Here is a 20,280-nt window from a genome sequence, read left to right as displayed (position 1 = left end):
GACAAACCCTTTTCCTTGCTGGGACAGGCTAGGTAGCACAGGAGTTGGGTGACCTCTTCGCACAATATCCAGCTTTTGGTGGAAGGTCCGTCTTGAAAATTGAGTGGAAAGTAGTTCCGCAACCGGATCGATGTCTTCTCCTTCAGCCATTTTGGGTTAAAATGCAGTGATAGCTCTAGCAGGCGCTTGTCCAATCAGCGAACACGCACATCCAGCCTCGACGTAGGGCATTCTAGCTGGCCCTGGTAGCAGACGAGTCCGATCACAAGTCTGAGACTCGTGATCTGATTGGCTATTGCAAGCTGACTGTGCCCGTTCATTTACAGCGCACAGGGCCTGCTCTGATTAATCTGAAGGCTCTGAGCAAATTTAATTTACCTGGCAACACAAGCTAGCTGAAATATTATTGGTTAAAAACTCTACCATAATAAATAAGTTATTTATCGAGTGGCTTTCAATGTTACTCGACCAAGTGGAAATAATATGACGTAAAGAATACAGAGAATAATTTTGTCTACATATTTATGAAAATAAAATAACAAATTAAATTTGTTATTCTCAGAAAATAAATTGATTAAATTTACTTTTCTGAGAATGTTTAGGCCAGCAGAGAAGGCCTTGCTGGCCCTAAGGGTCCGCCACTGCACATTTGGCCTTTTGTAGAAATCCAAAGGAGTTGTAATTACACACTATTAAATGTACACCAGTTTCTAATGCGGCAATTGCTTGCACCATCAAAGTGGTAGTGCAGCAGTAGCAATGAGTAGGTTTGTTGAGACTAGTATTCTTTAATAATAACAACAGAAGTAGCAGATCAATCTTCTGCAATTGTACTCGCGTGACCGTGTCCTCTCGCAGGCCCTCACTTCAAAGCCAAGGTAACATAATGTCCAATCTTTTAATAGCTTTAGACCAAAGCTTTGGGAATACCTCTGCCCCTGCCTCGGTCTAAACACCCAATCAAGATTACCTAGGCTGTCCACAATAGCGGCTAAATGCAATTCAAGATCCACATCCTCTTTGAAGTCATCATTGCAAAAAAAGATGTTTCTCTGGTCCGGGAGGTAATACGGCCAGGTGCAATTGCCAGACTTTGTTCTGGCATTGCCTCATTGAGAAGCAATTACTGGTCTCCCAATTTAGAAGAAAAGATATTACACAAGTTACCATCCTCCAAATGCAATTCTGGCAAGATTATTGGCTCCATTTGATTGGGACTTTCCTAATGGGTGTCAAAAGGCAATAACAGGGACAACTTATGTTTGTGCATGTTGATATATCGACTGGGTATTCTGCTGAATATAACTGTAAACCTGTCACTGATTTGAAGGTGCAACAAAACATTGGTCATTTCAAATTATCGCTTTGGGCCGCTGATTGAAGTGACAATAGCTCATACATCTTTGGAACTGGAGGGTCGTAGATGTGAGTCTTTCTCCGGTCTACTGCTGCAAGGCCTTTGAACAAGGCACTGAAACACACCGTGACCGCCCCCAACCCCTTTCCTCCCCAACACTGGCCATGTATGTGCACCCCTTCAATCCGGCATCTCTGCTTGCATTCCGGCATGTATAGGTTCTGGCCTTCTAAGTGGTGCAGGACTAAAATAATCAGTAGCTGTAGAGTGTCAGTACAATTTCCACTTGGGTGCTTATAATAAGGATAATATCATTATTAGGGGTTGGGCAGTGACCGCTGCGAGGTCTCTATTTTCTGTAAAAAATCTTCTTGTTCTTTACAAAGAATCATATTTTTGAGACCTGAACATAAACTCACCAAACAAAAGAAAAATGATATTTTAATATTGTCATACAGCAGTTAAAAATAAATAAATAATAGGGGGTCTGTAGCGTCCAACAACAAAGGTTTAAGAGATCCCTAGTGAAGTCTGTAATATGCTCATATTTAGTCATGCTGTATAACTTTCCCATGCCCGCAGTGTAGCTTTGCGTCCTTGTACCAATCATCACCTAGAATTGGAATACTCCCTGCTGAAGATGCACAAACATTGGAATGCGCTAGTTGATACAAGCTGAGAATCGGTTCAGGAGGTTATGATATCACACTTTGCGTCTCGGTACCACTCTTCTGATGGTATAAAAATGATATGAATCTCTTCCTGCTTCGCACTCGTGACGCGCAGCCATTGTCTGTAATTCGTGGGTGCCCAGAATATTCTGTTATTAAAAGCTTCGAAGAAATTGTTCATCGACTCCAGCCTTTATTTGGATTACCAACATTCTCATCGTCCGAAATTCAACGAACACGCGGGGGAGAGGAGGCCACTCTTCCCCCAACACTCGCTAAGTGTGACCTTTGGCTGTGAAAATTGGAAGGCACACTCAGACGTACAAAACATCTTTAGTCGTACATTGTACAGGAAGTGAGCGATGAGCATTTGAATGTACAATTTTGGCCCATTTTTACATATTCGCAGGGGTCATACTCATACTACAGATTTACTTCAAACTCTACTGTTTTAACAACTGCAACAACAAGAGAAAAAAAAAGTTTTGTGTGGCATTGAATTTTGCTTTTGAAAATTCCTTCTTCCCAAAATATTCTCAGGTTTAAGTTTCAACTAGATCAATGAAAACTGTGAGGCATGTAGAACGGCCCACGACCCACAAAAAGTCATTTCAAGCCATATGTTAAAATTCATTGAATCCATTTCAATCAATTCACTTTGAAATTTGTCACCGTTTTTGGCATTTTCATAGAGACATTTTTTTAACAAACTACTCCGAGGGGATTGATGTGACATCTTAAAATTGTGTATGCTTCATCTAAAGATGTCCATCCATCCATCCATTTTCTGATCTGCTTGATCATCATAAGGGTTGTGGGGCATGCTGGAGCCCATCCCAGCTGTCTTCGGGCAGTAGGCGGGGTACACCCTGAATTGGTTGCCAGCCAATCGCAGGGCACACATAGACATACATTCGCACTCACACTCATACCTAGGGACGATTTAGAGTGTGCCATTAACCTGCCATGCATGTTTTTGGAATGTGGGAGGAAACCGGGGAAAACTCAGAAAAAGAAAATACAATTTTTTTTCTTTGACTAACACCGTATATGTGAAATGTTCAAAGATAAAATATCCTTAATATATACAAACTAAAGAAGGATTGCAGTTCTTTCTTACCTCATTCAGTACCAGCCAATTCTAGACCCCATTTTTTATTTTTTTTTTTAAACCCTAGCTCTTGGTAAAATTGGAAAACAAAAATAAGTATCTTATTTATATAAAGTACCCAATAGGACCTGTTTATTGAAGTTGTATTATTTTTTTACTTTTGTGAAGCAGCATGGAACTGCTCAAAAGGTTGCCACCGGAGAGTGTCCAAAAGAGAGTTCGGATCCGGAACAAAGTTTAAGCCAACAATTGAAGGTATGTATGTATATTAATGCTATAGTTTGCAGTTTTTTTTTTTTTTTAGAACATCCTTTATTTGTGCTTCGAATGTTAAACCAACTCTAACCACAGGTCACCCATATCATTGAAGGAAGTAAAGAACAGAGCAATATGGAACGTTACTTCAGGAGCATGGAGAAAAGCCCTGAATTAGAAAGGTGATTTACTTTCATCTTTTTCTCAAATATCTATTTTTAATTTTACTTTACTGTGTTTTGTTATTACTTTTACAATCATTTTGATGAAAATGAAAATAGCAACACGGTATTATTCGAGGTACGATTTATCATGACACTAATAAGCATCACAAAAGATTCAGCCGTACCAATGCCTCCAAATCTGGGACGGGCATCATGTAGAACTTAACCTTATATTTCACCAGCAGATAATCAGGTAACGCAAACGAGAGAAATAGAGGTAACTAGAGCCTTTTTCAGAGAGTGGGTTTCTTATGGTTCCGGAGTAGTCCGAAACAGAAGCGGATCCCACAAACGCAGTCCAAAAGAAGATTGAAATACAAAAATGTTTTTTTGACCAAATAAGGTCACAAGACGAACAAAGTACAACATAAAACGCTGGTAACAAAATAACCACGATAAGAACGAGTCTAACCAAAACCGCTTGCAAACGGCAAGGGAAATCAATAACGCAAAATCACTTGACACAAAAAAACAAGGAAAAGCCAATCAACAAGAAAAATCTAAAATACCCGAGTATAACATGATGAGCAAGAATATGAGGCAAAGGCGAAACAAACAAGAAATACTAACCCAGACTATGACTGTGATCGAGAACGCTGAAGGTCAAGAAAAATAAGTACTTGGACATGAGACAAGGCGAATATTTCGACAACAGGTGAGGGCTTGAACAGTCCTTTATAGCAGGCGAGGGTTGATTACATAATAGGAAACAGCTGCGGAACAACTCTCCAATGCCACCTGCTGGAGACAGGACAGGGTCATGACAGGGGTAAATTCAGTTATCGCAGTAACATAGTCTCTGAACCTAACCTGGCTGGGACCATTTTTTTTTTTTTTAATGATCCTTGAGTTTCTCTCTGTACAAGCCCTCTTTCAGAACCACACACTATTTCATTTCCTCATTCATTTAGTCATCAGGTAAGTTTTGGCGTAGCCTCGTACTGCCGTCTGTCTTTTTAAAAAAAAATCAAGAGTATGTGAGACAGAGTAGGTGGAGACAAACATGGCTTGTCCTTTTGATAATGATCCCGCAGACAAAGGTGCAGCATCACCACGCAGAGAATTGAATATACGTCGGGAGATAGTTCTTAGATGTTTGAGCAGTTTCAGAGAATTACCTTTTTGAGAGGTACCGTTTCACCTCCATCATCGACATACACAACCTAATTTGCCCTTACATTTGCAACATTACCAATTGTAGTCATCCTCTCACATCCCGGCAGATACTGTGTGTTGCTTGGCATTTCTTCACAAATTTCATCTTCAGCTTTTGCCAAGTTCGCTTATCCCCCCGTTGTCCAAATCCGGATCTCGAGGGCCGATATCCTGCATGTTTCAGCTGTTGTGCTCCTGTAACATCCCTGTCATGTTTCGGTTTGTGACCAACAGGTGGCACTGTAGGGCTCTCCCTGCAGCTGCACACCTGTTGGTCGTTATGTCATTAGCTGTTTAAAGGGACTCCCAGCATGACCACTCGGTGTCGGGTCATTGTTGGCTGTTTGTTTGCTTCTTTGCTGCTGTCAGGTTGGTTTGTTCTGTCATGTTTAGGTCATGTTTCTGTTATTATAAGTTTTGAGCTTCTGCCATGGTTTTTGTTTGATACTTTGGACTTTGTTTGTTTTGGATTTAGTTTTCTCTGGTTTTTATCAATACAATTCGTCAAGTACACCCTGCTCTAGTGATGGGAAAATGAAGCCTCATGAAGCAATGAGGCTTTCCATCCAACTGGGTCGTTCCTGGGCCGAAGCATCATGAGGCTTTATTTGTACTACTGCGCCATCATGTGGAAAATAAATGTCATGACAGTGATTAAAATGAGACCATGGATTTGATGTCGAGGTAAGATCGGGCCAAAAAAATCCAGCCCGACCCGGCCCGAGCCCGACCAATGAACTTGATTTGCAGGCCCGAGCCCGAAGCAAACCCGACATTTCCTATTTCATTTGTGATGACTCGGGAGGAGGAGGGGTGATTTGTGACAACAAATGAAAGCATGTCTTTTCCACAAAATCTAAGTTCAACAAGTCTGTATCATTATTTACATCCTTTAAACATGTATTTTTGTTTGTTGCAGCAGAGGGTACATTCACCGACAATTTTCAATCATTGACTGATTTTTTTTTTTTTTTAAGAGTTGTAGGATAAATTTAAGGCATTCCGTGATTTGGACGGGTTGAAAATTGGGCCATTCACCACAGCAGCAGTACATCCTGAAGAATCGTGCGCGGTGGCACTCGATGAGAGAGAAGCAGCGAGACAAAGAACAACAATGACGGCTGGATCATAGAGACATGAAAGAGTTCTCTGAGTTGTCATTGCGAGAGTTTAGTACAGTACGTGTTGTGATGAGGCCACTTCGTTTTTTTTGGCCAACCACAGTCTCTTGTGGCCAAAGCTATTCACGGCTTCGGAACGAACAAAAAAAAAAGTCGGCGAGAGAGAAGCCCGACCCGATCCGACTCGCGGGCTCGGGCGGCCCGATCTTACCTCTCGTCAGTGTCACTTGTCAGCTCATTGTCGTCCCGGTGCGCCGAATTTATTTCGATTCTCCCGCGAAACTTATTTGTTGGCGGGGACGTAGAAATCCCGTCCCGCGAGGCTTCGGGCGGAGCAACGCGCGTTCCGAGGCATCGGGCGTGGCCGCAAGCGTAATCAACACACGCCTCGATGTGCGCTTCGCACATTTTCTTCCGGTTTACTCGGCACACGCATCGGAGCCTCGGCACAGTCGGGCACATCACTACCCTGCTCCTCCCTCCTGCCTGATTTTTGCACCTCGCACCGTGACAATCCCTGATTCAAATGATCAGCAATCTCTGCAGAAGCCCGATTCGGATTATTTGAATCAGGTTTGCTGCAGGAGAGAAACATTGAAAGCATGCAGGATAGCGGTTCGAGGTAATCGAGCACCAGATTTGGACATCCCTGTTTTAAATCGAAGCTTCAAGACATTATTCTGTCATTGTTTTGAATTTTCTCATTGTACTATTATTTTTTTTTTCCATCTCAGTGTAGCTTTAATAGTCCTTATTATTCGACTATATTCAGGGATACACAAGTGGTGCATAGGTTCTCACTGAAAATATTAACCCTTTCGGGGACACCGGTTACTACAGTGGACAGCTTATCATGTTATCAGGTTACAAGGTGCATGAAAGGGTTAAATTGCATAACCAACATAATGTCGCCTGAGTGGAAGTGAGAGAGAGGGGTATGCTTGTTTTAAATTCAGACCCCTCCCGTTCCTCACACAAACAAACACAAAAGTCCCCCTTGTAAACCGCCTGCAAGAGCCGCGCACAAAGCATCGGCTCCTGTTAGGGAGAACAAATTACCCAATGGCAAGACATTAGTTCTCCTTAGTGTGCTGGCGCCATTTTTGTTTCCATTTCACTGACAAAAGTTCACATTATGACAAATATTAGAAAGCCAAACTAATTAATTGTGTTCACTAGGTGGTAGTAAACTGTCAAGTGGTTACATCATGACTGTTGATGTAACAAATCCTGCTGTGATGAGCTTTTCAATAACTATTTAGGCCAAAATTGTATTAGTTAACACAGTGAGTATTGCGCCTCCTGTGAAATAAACTTTTCTGCACCCAAACTGATGAAAACTAGAAGTGGGCATGCCAGGACACTTCGCTGGTCCATTGTGCCTCATTTGCCAGCAGCCGCCCCGGTAGTCTGTCATCGTCAGTCTGTTATTATTTCAGGTTGGCCCAGTAGCTCAGTTCGTCATCACTATTTTAACCACTCTTCCGTCATCGCTGAATTTCAGTGCGTCACCACTATTTTAAGACAGTCAGTAAAAAAACAAAAAAAATGTCCTAAGGTTAACAGCAGTGATTGTCATTTGTCATTTGCCAGTGGCCGGCCCACCAGCCCCTCATTGTCATTTCAGGCTGACTCAATCTTGTCAGTTGTCACCACACACACACACACACACACACACACACACACACACACACACACACACACACACACACACACACACAAACGCTCCGCTTGAAGCAACCCCGGTGTAGTCACCCCCTCGAAGAAACGAAATACAAGACATGTGGCGGATCTTTCGTCAGTCGTCTGTCTGCCAGCAAAACAGGAGTCCGCCACCGAAGGCATATCTGTAAACATTAAAGAAAACATTACAAGAAGGTAAACAATAATCATAAGTGTGTCACTTTTAGACAGCCATGTTTACTTTCTTCCAACAAACCATTCATCAATTCTTTTTCTAATCCGCTTATCCTCACGAGGGTCATGGGTGTGCTGTAGCCAATCCCAGCTGGTACACCCTGAACTGGTTGCCGGCCAGGTAGGGGAGAGGGGCTGCATTAAGTTATTCAATGGCAATACTGCCCTATAACACTTCTCAAGATGGGTTTATAGGGCAAATCTATTAATAAAGTCAAGTCAGCTTTTTATTGTCAAATATGCTCTATGTGGAACATACAGCACAGAAGAAATTACTTTTCTCTCTCAGCCACAGTGCAAACATGTAGTTTGCACTAATAATACTAATACTAATCATAATACATTCTAGAATCTCCACTGCCAGTGAGGTCAGCGGCTTGGGAAAAGAGCGAAGACCAAGCAAGAACCTCTGGAGCAACTAGAAAACTAGAGTAGAAATATGTGCGCCCGTGACCATATTGTTATACCGTTCCTCATTTATCAAACAATCATTCTGTGTTTCAGGACAGCTGCACTAAAATGCTATTTATCAATTAAGGAGAGTGAAAAGAAGAGGTGTCTCGAAAATGTCCCCACAATACCTTTGTGTGCTTCAGAGAACACCGGAGTCTATACCAAGTTGCCACCTATTATGCCAAAGCAGTGCTTTAGACAGTGTGTGAAGACAATCAATCCCAACAATAGAAGCAGCTCTGCTGATTTCTTGACACAGATGGAAGATAAGAAGAGGACAAGAACCAATTACAAGGTTGGTTGAGCTTCAGTATTTTCTGCATTCTTTCTTATGGAATTGTACTGTGTGTATTTTTTTAAATTTTTTTTAATTTTTTTTTTATATCATGAATCCTTTCAGGGACAGTGGTTACTGCAGTGGACGGCTTATCATGTTATCCAGTTACAGGGTGCATGAAAGGGTTAATTATTGCTTGTTTTTATGTGTCTGATTTTTACTTGATATACAGCAATCCCTCGTTTATCGCGGTTAATGGGGACCAAAACCACCCGCGATAAACAAAAATCCGCGAAGAAGCGACCCCCCCCCTCCATATAGGTACATGTACATAATATTTATAAGGCCAAATTTAATGGTATACATACATGTAGAAGTACATTTTGAAGTAATTAACATGACTTAATGCTGTATGCTAATAGATTTAAACATGTATAAGTTAGATTAGTTTATGAATAACAAAATACAGTAAACATATACTGTACATGTAGTACTGTATATGTTGCTATATGTCACTCGCTGTTGTTTTGCTGACTTTCGCTGCTTCTCGCGGACCTTTTGCAGACTTTTTGCGGACGTAATTTATTTATTTATTTATTTTTATGAATATGTTTGAAAAAATCCGCGATGCACTGAAGCCACGATAAACGAACCGCGAAATAGCGAGGAATCACTGTACAACACTTTGTATTCAGGTGTGGTTGTGTTGGCCTTCTGTCATTTCACATTGAAGTGTATTTACGATGTATGCACAGAACAGTAAAATGAACTAATTGGCTGGTTTATTGGCGCAGCAAAGGCTAAAATTGTGTGGCATCCGATTCTAATCCCCACAAACATGGGAGGTTATGCTCCTTTGAAGTCACAAGTAATCCCCTCAACACAGGGGCTGCTTAATCCAGCAGGAGGGTTTTAGTTACTCAGGGCACAAAGCATCAGGTTAATTGTCTCACCCCAGTAAGATACACTTAATTGCGATAAGATGGCCAGAGAACTGCTGGCTCTGTAAAGCCAATTGAAGATGTGTTAGACGATAAAGTGATTATACAGCAGAGACTCTGTAAGGTACAAGGTCATTCAAGATGCATGTGCATTTGATGAGTAAGCTTGTTTATTTTCTTGAGTTGGAAAGGTGGTAGAAAATGTATCAGATTAAAATTGACTTGAATAAACCATTTACGGCAGCATGTTAGTCTACCTCACAGTCAAATGAATGTGGATTCAAAATTTGACTTGGACTTGAAGATTGCCTCTTCTCCCTGTCCTTGTCAGATCAATTGAAGATTCTAAATTGCTCACAAATCCGAATGTGGATGTGAAGGATTGTTTGTTTCCATGTACACTGATTGGGTGGTCGGTGTGCACCCCACCTCTCGTCCAAAGTCAGTTCGGATAGGCAACATCCCTGACCCTAAACATGGTTTTGTGGAAATGCTGTGGGTGATGACAGTTTACTCTCCGCCTCATAAAACAACCGCAGTCAACAACGGCTCAATCAGTCTATATTATGCGATATTTCAATGTGACGGAAACGTGACACTGCTGTGGAAACAGACCATGGCTCAGAGGTCTTGGCTATGCTGAAAATGAGCGCCTTTTAGCCAATAAAGGCTGTGAATCGCGGATCCTTCAACAGGAATCAGAAATGCCAACAGGCGAGAAAAAGACAAAGAAGCGGGCTGTCGAAGTTATTCTTCTTTTCTTTGTTGTTGTGGAGTTATGTGCTGCAAAAGGCCAGTGGTGGATGGGCACCTCCGAACCGTTATGTAATTGTGGTGATTGGTGATGAGGTGGGTTGATAATGGATCTGCCAGCATAGCAATGTTAGGTGCGACATTCCACCCTGCAAGGCCTGCCGCCAGCTGAGTCCGAAGGTTGTACAACAACAGCCCATAGAAATGTACTTGAATCTGGAAAAAAAGGGACAAATAAAAATTTACCGAAAATTAACTAATGAAAGCTAGACAGTGCTTTTTGAATTCTAGTGAACAGAATGATTAAAAATCAACCAATCAAATAAATAATGGAACTGGTCTGGACAAAAATGATGGTACCTCACCAAATTTGTAATCAGTCACTCGGCAGATTTGAAGGGTGTCAATTCGTCACCGTGCTGTTTGTCGACAAGGTGTGTACCCAGGGTCGGCCCTCCCTAAATGCAGAACGCACACTGTGCGTAGGGTGCCATCCGCACTGAGGGGCTGGATTTTGCTTTCGCAGAAAGAGGCATTCAGGCAATGACGAGACTCGACATCCATGATTTTAGCTCATCGATTGGTGCTCTGCACTCCAACCTGGAGGCTCAAGTTTGACCCTTTAGTTGGGTGGGCGCCGAAAAATAAAAAGTGAAAACACCACTGCACATAGAAGGGTTGTCTTGGCAAACTCTCATCAAGCCTTCACCCAAAACAGAAGAGCCTCATTTAAAAATTTCAGTTTGGCGCCATTTTCCCCCCTCATAAGAGAGAACCGAAATCACAATCACAATTTCCCGATAGTTGAAGCCATTCTTCACTTAGGAAGGCTCTCACCCGAAGCAGAAAATAAAAAACAAAAACACTCCTTTAAGTCTGCAGCTTCACAGCTCAGACTTCAGTCCAACAAACACTGCTCTAGAAGAGTTTGCCTAGTGGAGTGGTGCTCAACTGTTTGCAAAGACCCGGGTGGCTGACGGTGTATTATTGTAATGTTTGATATCTTGAATTGGTTGCTGAATGATTTATCTGTAAAGCTGGAAAGAGTCTTTAGCCTTTAACTAAAAAGTTAGTTCCTAATTGCCTTTGTGTGTTTCCACCTTCAAAAGTTGTTCGCCTTGCAAATTAGAACTGTTGGGGATTTCAATGAAAAAAAAGAGACAATCAAGTCCAAAATAAAAGGAAAAAGAGGAATTTGCATCATCATTGGAATTCAAAAGAGTGAAGTCCCAGAGTAACCCTGGTTAAAACAGTCAGAACCCTTTTCAAGTTAGGTGAGAGCACAGACAACCATCATAACTTGTCTGCACAAATTTTGCACTGCTGACCTGGCAGCGGAGTAAAACAAAGCTAAATAAAAGCAAATACATATTCAATATGATTTACTGTAGTAAGTGGTGCACACAACAATTTTGGTCCGGTAGACATTGCACGTGTGCTCGCTGCGCTTCTATTTCAGTCACATTTCAGTCACTAAAATGGTTTTCCGCAGTTGACTGCAGAAGAATCTGCACATGCCGATGCACCATGGGTTGTATCATATTTCCATCACATGGACTAACCTGCACCTGCAGATAAGTGGAGAGATCTCGGGAGTCAGTGGTAGAACGCTAGCTCCTCATATTTGCCACTCTGAAAGTGCTGAATAAAAGTCCTTTTCTGTGTTTAAACAACCTAACAAGCAACGGCGTTGGCCAACGGATCCTCACAATGGTCAGTTTTTCTTGAAAAGTCTTGAAATCAATTTTAATAATGTCCGACATTCGTCCTCCCTGGTCACCCATTTTGCCAGTTACGAGAAGGTCTTTCTCTGATGCCAGGTTTCTTGGTCTATTAATTGGGCATGGATCTTTTTTTTTTTTTCATTTTATTATCAAATCCACATGTTGAAGCTAAATCAAGCAACATGGCCATTTGTTTTAGCTTTCTTAAAGCACATCTTTCCAATGTGACCAAATCAGGAACAGAAATTATATCTGGTGATGTGTAGGAAAGCTGGTAAGAGAATACCCGTTTATTACTGTATTGGCCCGAATATAAGACGGCCCTGATGATAAGACGACCCCCTCTTTTTCAAGACTCAAGTTTGAAAAAAGACTTTTTGAACACCAAATTAATTTTTATACAGAAAATAATTGCAGTACATCTGAAACAAATGATTATAACAATATATTTGAGAGAAAAAGCATGTTATTTTGCCTCATTCAAATCTTAATATCTGAACATTTAAATATGTAAACTAAAGTGCAATCACATTCGTAAATGAATGGCTTCTGATTTTTGAAATGTAAATGACATCATAACTTCTCCTCAGCTGCCGGTTAACCTGGCCGATCTTCGACCCACTTTTCTCCAGATTGTCACTACGTTTCTCCATTTTCTGTTATCTCTTCTATTTTTTCTTCTCTTTTCCTTCTTACCGCTATTTTTTATTTTTCTTCTTCGTGCTACTGCCATTTTTATTTTTATTCTTCCAGGCAGGGGATACTTTGGCCTGGGGAGTCAAGTTCAGCATTCGCTTCAATGATATCTGGCACCATTTAGCGTTGTGAATGGGTATAATGTGTAGACCCCGAATATAAGACGATCCCCACCTTTTCCGTCTTATTTCAATGCAAAAAACACCGTCTTATATTTGGGCCAATACGGTATAATATAATTGAGTTCAACTGGACTGGATTTCATGATAGTGCCCAGTGATTAATAATTGACGCATCTCTCTCCTCCATATTATCAGACATACAGCCTGAAAGAATACAAAGAGTTGAAGCTAGATGTGAAGCTACAAGGTCTAGGCCCTGACTACACAGCAGTGAAGAAGCAAGTAAGTAGCACCTTATACAATATGATTTGGTGGTTGCCTTTGAATGTTGCAAACCAAAGTCTGTTCACGAAACAAGTCAAGTTAAAAAAATAGTACACGATATTACCCGACTTGATTTGATTCGGGAATTTGAAATTACAGTGACTTTGAGTTACAAGGGCCCCAATTTCTGCATTACAATCCGACTCGCAGTCGATTTAAAAAAAAAATAATAATAATCCTGCCATGCAAAATTTACATGAGTGAGCTTTTAGGCACTCCATCGCAAGAGGGCGGACACTAACTTAACAGCAAAGTCGATCCAATTATCTGTTGGGTTTTCTGCTTGCCCTCTGTTATTTTGCAGATGTTTTGCCCAATTTCTTTTTTTTACAACCATGGATTCTGAGCACTGAGAAGAGATGGATGATATCTAGTCTGCCATCGATGAGCATGTGATGTGCAGTTTGGCAGAAAAACTTATGCTAAATACTAGTGCTATCTTGGTTCAGTAGCTGTAAACAAGTCCATACACTTACTTAGCAGGTATGACAACTTCCTGGCTTCTGGGCTCCACATTCTGCCTGCTCTTTATTGACTCGTCTTGGAAACTGTTGTACAAGCCCACAGAACACAATGATTATTTTGTCCGACATTGTTTGTCCACTTCTTACCTGGATTGTACACTGTGTGTGTGAGACGTAGTAAGAACATTCTCAGTTATTTGATTCTGGCACAGATTCACCCATATCTACGCAAACTGTATTGACTTTATATGTCATCACATCACGTAATCAACTCACGTTCGGCAGTGTGTTGCATATCCTCCTTCGCAAAAGTTTTGTGAGTCAACAACACAGCTACAGTATTTTCATGTTAGTTCAAACATGCCTGCTTGCGGGTTGCATCTGTGATTGGCTGAATGAATGGTTGGAAGTTCTAAAGAACATCCCCTTAGTAATGAACCCACGACCTCTGCACTGTGAGGTCGACGCGCTCACCAGTCGACCACTGGGCCGCCCATGCAAACCCCTCATCAGAAAAAAAGAATCTGAAGGTTAAATTTGATTTTGCAAAGAAGTACAGAGATAAGCCACAAAGGTTTTGGAACAAAGCCTTATGGACTGACGAGACTGTGATTAACTCCTAACAAAGTGATGGAAAAGCCAAAGTATGGAGAAAGAAAGGATCCGCTCATGATCCAAAACACGCAAGCTCTTTTGTGAAGCATAGTGGAGGTAATGTCATGGCTTGGGCTTGCATGGCTGCTTCTGCAATGGGCTCACTAGTCTTGATTGATATTTTCTTGCTCTGTGGACTCTTTTTGTTCTGCTAAAAGACATTCAAGGCTGTCTGAAATTGCTGAGGGCCTGTACCCAAAGCAGTTATCTGGACTTTCTTTGGATGGAAAAACCTTTCGGATGCGAGTCCTATCTCCCTATTTTCATCTCATTCTCCCGAGCCTGTGACTGATAAGCTGCAGGGGCAACGTCTTCGCTGTATTCATATTGTCTCTTGAAAATTGTTGTACAGTTTTTAAATGTACACTATGTATGCTGAGGTTTTGTTCTCTGGCTCAAACCATCCTCCCTTTGAGAGAATGGTTGGAGTCTATCGTTTTTTTTTGTTTCATCTCCTCTTCCCGACAGTTTTCCTTTCACATCTAAGATATTGGGGTGCTTAACAGCGACCCGCCAAGCTTCTCATTCCGTCTCCCCATCTTAATTATTGCTGTGTTGTCAATGTTCCTCTGAACGGGTTGTAACTGGGAAGTAAATTCCTTGTGTTTTTTTTTTCTTTTGCATACATGGCCAATAAATCTGATTCTGGTGTAACTCCGAATGGATTAAGCAGCTGAATGAATTCTGAGGTCTACAAAACCATCTTACAATGACCCAAAACATACTGCCAATACAACAAAGGACCTCATCAGGGCGGAAAACTGGAAGGTCTTAGTGGAAGAGACAAACTCAATGTGGCGACCGCTTGAAAAAAAAAGGGATGGTATCAGGGCAATACAAACTGTCGCAAGTGTTTCTTTTGACAAGCACAAACAGAATCAGGCTGAATCAAAACCTTTTATTCATTCCGAACCGTTTATCCTGAATAGTAGACGGAGTGATGAGTGATGCAAAAAAAATGTGTTTTCGGTAAGGTTTTAGAATACCTTCGCTCATGGCCTATTACTTTGAAATTATGTAACTTATATGACAAATACAATCAGGGAAAGAATCTTTTGTCAGCGTGTTGCCTTCATACAAACCCCAATTCCAAAGAAGTTGCAGTGTTGTGTAATACATCGGCAAAAACGGAATACAATGATTTGAAAATCCTTTTCAATCAATTAATTACCTTACTGCTGCCTTACCAGCAGCTCCTATATTTTGTTGTTCTACGTCTTCCTTTCATAACTTTGCTGCTGTGAATTGGGAATTTCTCCATTGCGAGACCAATAAAGGTTTTCTTATCTTATCTTATCTTAAACTACAACGACAGGTTATTTAATGTTCAAACTGATGAACGTTACTGTTTTTTCCTCCAAATATTCTGTCATTTTGAATGAGATACTCGAAACACATCCCAAAAAGATCAGGGGCAAAGACTGGGAAAGTTGAGAAATGCTAAAAAAAAAACAAAAACAAACAAACAAACAAAAAAACAGCTGTTTGGAACATTCCATTTGTGAACAAATTAATTGGAAACAGATGAGTGTTATTATTCGGTATAAAAGGAGAATCCCCGAAAGGCTCAATTCAGTTGTTCACAAGCATAGTTGGGGCAAGGTTCACTACTTTGTGTGAAGAAAACAAATACAGTGAAACTCCTCTAGAACGAAACCTACATGGGCGAAAATACCCCCTTAATGTGAAAAAATGCTCATGCATTAACACCATTCCCATTCTCCTGACCCCCATACGACGAAAAAAAACCCTGTTGCGTTATACGAAATCATTTTCTCTGCTCCTGCCTCGCGAAGACATTCACTACAACGAAGTCTAATCCAACAGCGACCTCTACTGCTTCGTTCGGAAACGGCAACAGCAACCACCACACTGGTTTACATAGTGAATGATGTTTATTTTGGTCACAGCTGCGAGTTTCCTGAACGCAACATACTCATAGCTGCTCTGCCATTGGCTTACCGAGCATCCGATTAGCTGCTGAGAGTAAATTGCTTGTGGCTCGACGGACAGTCAAATAAACGAACGTTTCCTGGAATGCTTTACTTGTTATCATGCTAAAAACCTTATGCTCACTTGAGCGCTAATTAGAGAGAAGGCGAGTTCCATTGCGCTAACTTTGTCCATCGAGGACTATGAAGCGTCCCGTGGCTGGCTTTAAAAGTTCATTGCATGACATCAGCTGAGCAACGCTGTCTTGGGTGGCGATTGAGGGGAGGTCGAGTTAGAGACAGTGAGATGGTGGAAAGAAAAGCCATCGGGTCCAGGAAGTATTTGTTATTGTTAGATTCAGCATGAACGTTGCATTGCTAAAATGGCTACAAAACGGACCTTTGGATGTCAAGAAGCTAAGACAATAAGAGCTCTGATGCTGGAAGAGAGGGTAAAAGTGATTAAAATGAAACACGGAGCAAGCAAAATAAAAGACATTATCTAAGAAATTGATATAAGTGAAAGTGAATGCTGATCGTAAATTTCGCAATTTCTTTTCCCTTTTTTTCTTTCTACGCTGACAATATAAAGTGTCAAATAAGTGTGTGCTCATACTTACGCACTATTGGAATAAAAATAGAGTACACTGTACACATACGTTTATGTGTGCGTGTACACATACGTTTGTGTGTGTGTGTGTGTGTGTGTGTGTGTGTGTGTGTGTGTGTGTGTGTGTGTGTGTGTGTGTGTGTGTGTGTGTGTGTGTGTGTGTGTGTGTGTGTGTGTGTGTGTGTGTGTGTGTGTGCTTACATCTGAGATCAAATTTGCTGCAGTGAAAAACCCCCTGTTGTGAAAACTTTCTTGCTGCAAACATGATTTCGTTGTAGATGACTTTCACTGTAGTCCAACAGTTTTAAATGATTTATTTACATAAAATTGCAGGCAATTTAGGGACATTATCATTTGACTGACAAAGTGGAAAAGTGTGCTGTGGTCTGACGTGTCCATGTTCCTTTTTTTTTTTTTTTTTAAATCAGGGCCATTGTGCCCTCCAGGCCAAAGAGGGGAAGGACAATCCAGATTGTTCTAAGTGCAAAGTTAAAAAGCCAGCATCTGTGATGGAATGGAGGGGGTGTTACTTAACAGTTTCGTGCAGGTCATAATAATCCTGAAAGGTATACAGCAGGGGTGTCCAAAGTCGGTCCTCAGGGGCCGCCGTCCTGCCCGTTTTCCAGCTCTCCCGGCTGCAACACACCTGATTCAGATGATGGCTCATCAGCCAGCTCTGAAGCAGCATTAGAACTGTCACGATTCAGACGAACCAAATAATGTTTTTGGATCCCAAAATAGTACATACCAGACAAAAACTCTAACAAAAATGTTTAATACAAAAACGCACCGACAAAGTAGAAATATAAAGCACAACAAAACGATAACCAAAAGCGCTCGTACAAAAGGCAAGGAAGAAAATTAACCCGAGACAAACAAAATTAAATGCAAATTTACTACCTGCTGGCAAAGCCAAGAACAGGAACATGACAACTACAACCCTGATGATTGGAATCAGGTGTGTTGCATCCGAGAGAGCTGGAAAACAGGCAGGACGGCGGCCCCTGAGGACCGACTTTGGACTTTCCAGCTCTCCCAGACACCCCTGGTATACAGGTTTCGGAGCAACATGTGCTGCCATCCAAGCAGCATCTATTTCAGGGAACTCGCTACGTTTTTCAGCAAGACAATGCCAAGCCACATTCTGTATGTGTTACACCAGTGTAGCTTTATAGTAAAAGACTTTGAGGAGACTGGCCAATCAGCAGTCCAGACCTGCCACTCATTAAACAAGTGTAGTGCGTTATGAGGCATAAAATAAGACAACCAAGACTCTGGACTGTTGAGCAACCGAAATTGTATATAAATCAAAAACAGGAAAGAATTCCAAAATACAAACCTTGAACAATCTATCCTCAGTTCCGAAATAATTATTGACTGTTGTTAAAAGCAAAGGTGATATAACAGAGTGGGAAACCCATGTACAAACACCTTTGAACATGTTGCAGGCATAAAATTCAAAACGAATGTATATATATTTGAAAATGTATTCTTTTGTTTGTTAGGCAGGGTCAGGCAAAATGATCTGACACATTTGTAGGTTAAATAAAAGTCAAACAAAGTAAAGAAACAAAAAAGTGTTTTTATTTTCGAAAAGTACATATAATGTCATTCTGTTTCATTATGTTTTAAAAATTAAGTGGAGTTCTGGCGGTGTGAGGTCGGCGGGTTGATTTTCGTTTCAATGCAGATCCAGTAGCCCTGAAGTTGGTAACCCCCATACGACCGTGTTTCGAGCTGGTACGGGATCATGTCTGCCAAGATTGAAGTGCAAACGGAACGCTCGTTGTGTTGCAGTTACAGATTCATTTGTTTTGATAAATGTTTCCACAATAAAAGCGCGATGCTCACCAGTCCCAATTTATGGCAGCAACTGAAAAAGAAACGAAAAACAATAGCATTATAAAGAAACAAAGCAAAATGGCATTATATGAAAAAAAAATGGCATTACATGTACTTTTCGAAAATAAAAACTATTTTGTGTTTCTTTACTTTATTTGCCTTTTATGTAACCTACAAATGTGCCAGATCATTTTGCCTGACGACGTATGTTACACAACATCTCAACTTCGTTGGAATTCGGGTTTGTACAATGACTGTTTTTATATGCACTGGCTCATCAGTTCATCATTTAAAAGCTCACTTGCTACACCAAAGATAACATTACATTTACAAAGTAAATGAGATTACCCATTAGAAGTGCTCTTTGGCTTCAATATATCTTTTCTTAATCCCCTGTTGTAAAAAGTGAGCATGTTTGGCTAATTTACTCCAAATTGGGGCCTGCGTATCTCCAGGGCCAAGTCTATTAGTGAATGATATATATAATTGTTTATAGACCCAGTGAATAGCTTGCTGAGTTTGGTTTTTGTTCGGGTTGTGTGGAGAGGCTCCTCTTCATAATCTGCATGTGAATCTGTCTTTCTTTTCTTTTTTTTTGTATATTTGTTCCCATTCTTTGACCATTGCCAGGCTGAGAAGATGATCCAACAGAAGCTGTATTCAAATGCGGTCCGCGAGAGGAACAAAAACATGACTAAGATTCCCTTTCTGTTGGCCAAGGACCCAGTAGGCAAAGACAGGAAAGTTCCCAGGATTAAGGTGTGTCATGATTTTTGTGTACTTGTTTGTCTAACCTGTCCCTCTTTGCTATTGTGACAATATAGAGGGAAACACAATTTGTGATGAAAAAAAAAATGAAGAAAGCACATGAGCTTAGACAACAAAATAGTAGTGCTAACAAGATTTTGGCACTACTGTAGGCTAGTAGTGTTACTAATATTAGTACTGTATGTATATATATCGAGACTATATATTTTCTATGATTTTCATTTTCTAATTTCTATCTCCATTTGTATACTCTTTGTCTCTGTCTCGGTCTGTCTCAGGCTTTGGAGTATGCTAAGACCATAGTCAAGCCTCTCAGTCAGCCTCCTCAATCAAAATCAAGTAAAACACAACAGTTGGGAGATTCTATTGGACGCACTCCTTGTACTGAGAGCTGGAACATTTCCCAACAGGCCACCGTTGACCTTCTTATGAAACGTCATCAAGAAGAAAAAGAGGCCCTCTCTAGAAAGGTGCATGTTATTTGAGGAAATCGAAGAGTCTTCTTGTTGAAGATTGGCTTCATTGATTATCTCTTAAAGCTATTATTTGTGATGAGTTGCTAATTTCTTCTTTTTTCTTTCATTAAATTTTTGTTTTTGTTGAGTTTCTTGCGGCAGCACGGTGATCGACATGTTAGCACGTCCGCCTCAGTGCAGAGGTGCAGGGTTCGATTCTGGCTCTGGCCTTCCTGTGTGGAGTTTACATGTTCCCCCCCTGCCTGCATGGGTTTTCTCCGGGTAACTCCGATTTCCTCCCACATTCCAAAAACATGGATGGTAGGTTGATTTGAACACTCTAAATCAGGGGTCCCCAACCCCCGGGCTGCAGACCGGTGCTGGTCCGTGGGTCATTTGGTACCAGACCGCAAAGAAAGAATAAACAACTTAAATTACTTCCGTTTCATTCATTT

The 20,280-nt window shown here is 41.0% G+C and overlaps 1 protein-coding gene across 2 annotated transcripts in view; it reads left to right on the top strand.

The window, feature by feature from the left end:
* The window catches only part of jhy (junctional cadherin complex regulator), a 37,085-nt gene extending 17,008 nt beyond the window's left edge, over positions 1-20,077 (top strand). The window contains exons 4-9 of one of the 2 annotated variants that reach the window (XM_019876225.1): positions 3,311-3,394; positions 3,491-3,576; positions 8,316-8,559; positions 12,973-13,059; positions 19,233-19,361; positions 19,649-20,077. In XM_019876225.1, the coding sequence (XP_019731784.1) occupies positions 3,311-3,394; positions 3,491-3,576; positions 8,316-8,559; positions 12,973-13,059; positions 19,233-19,361; positions 19,649-19,855 (837 nt within the window). In that variant the 3' untranslated portion in view covers positions 19,856-20,077. Of the gene's footprint in view, positions 1-3,307; positions 3,395-3,490; positions 3,577-8,315; positions 8,560-12,972; positions 13,060-19,232; positions 19,362-19,648 lie in introns of both variants that reach the window. The other variant, XM_019876224.1, reaches the window with a different exon arrangement.
* Positions 20,078-20,280: the final 203 nt, after the last annotated feature.

The sequence above is a fragment of the Hippocampus comes genome, unplaced genomic scaffold (genome assembly GCF_001891065.2).
Source record: "Hippocampus comes isolate QL1 unplaced genomic scaffold, H_comes_QL1_v1.1 scaffold119, whole genome shotgun sequence".
NCBI classification, from domain to species: domain Eukaryota; kingdom Metazoa; phylum Chordata; class Actinopteri; order Syngnathiformes; family Syngnathidae; genus Hippocampus; species Hippocampus comes.
Note: the sequence above shows the minus strand (reverse complement) of the source record. Positions and strands in the feature narration are given on the sequence as shown.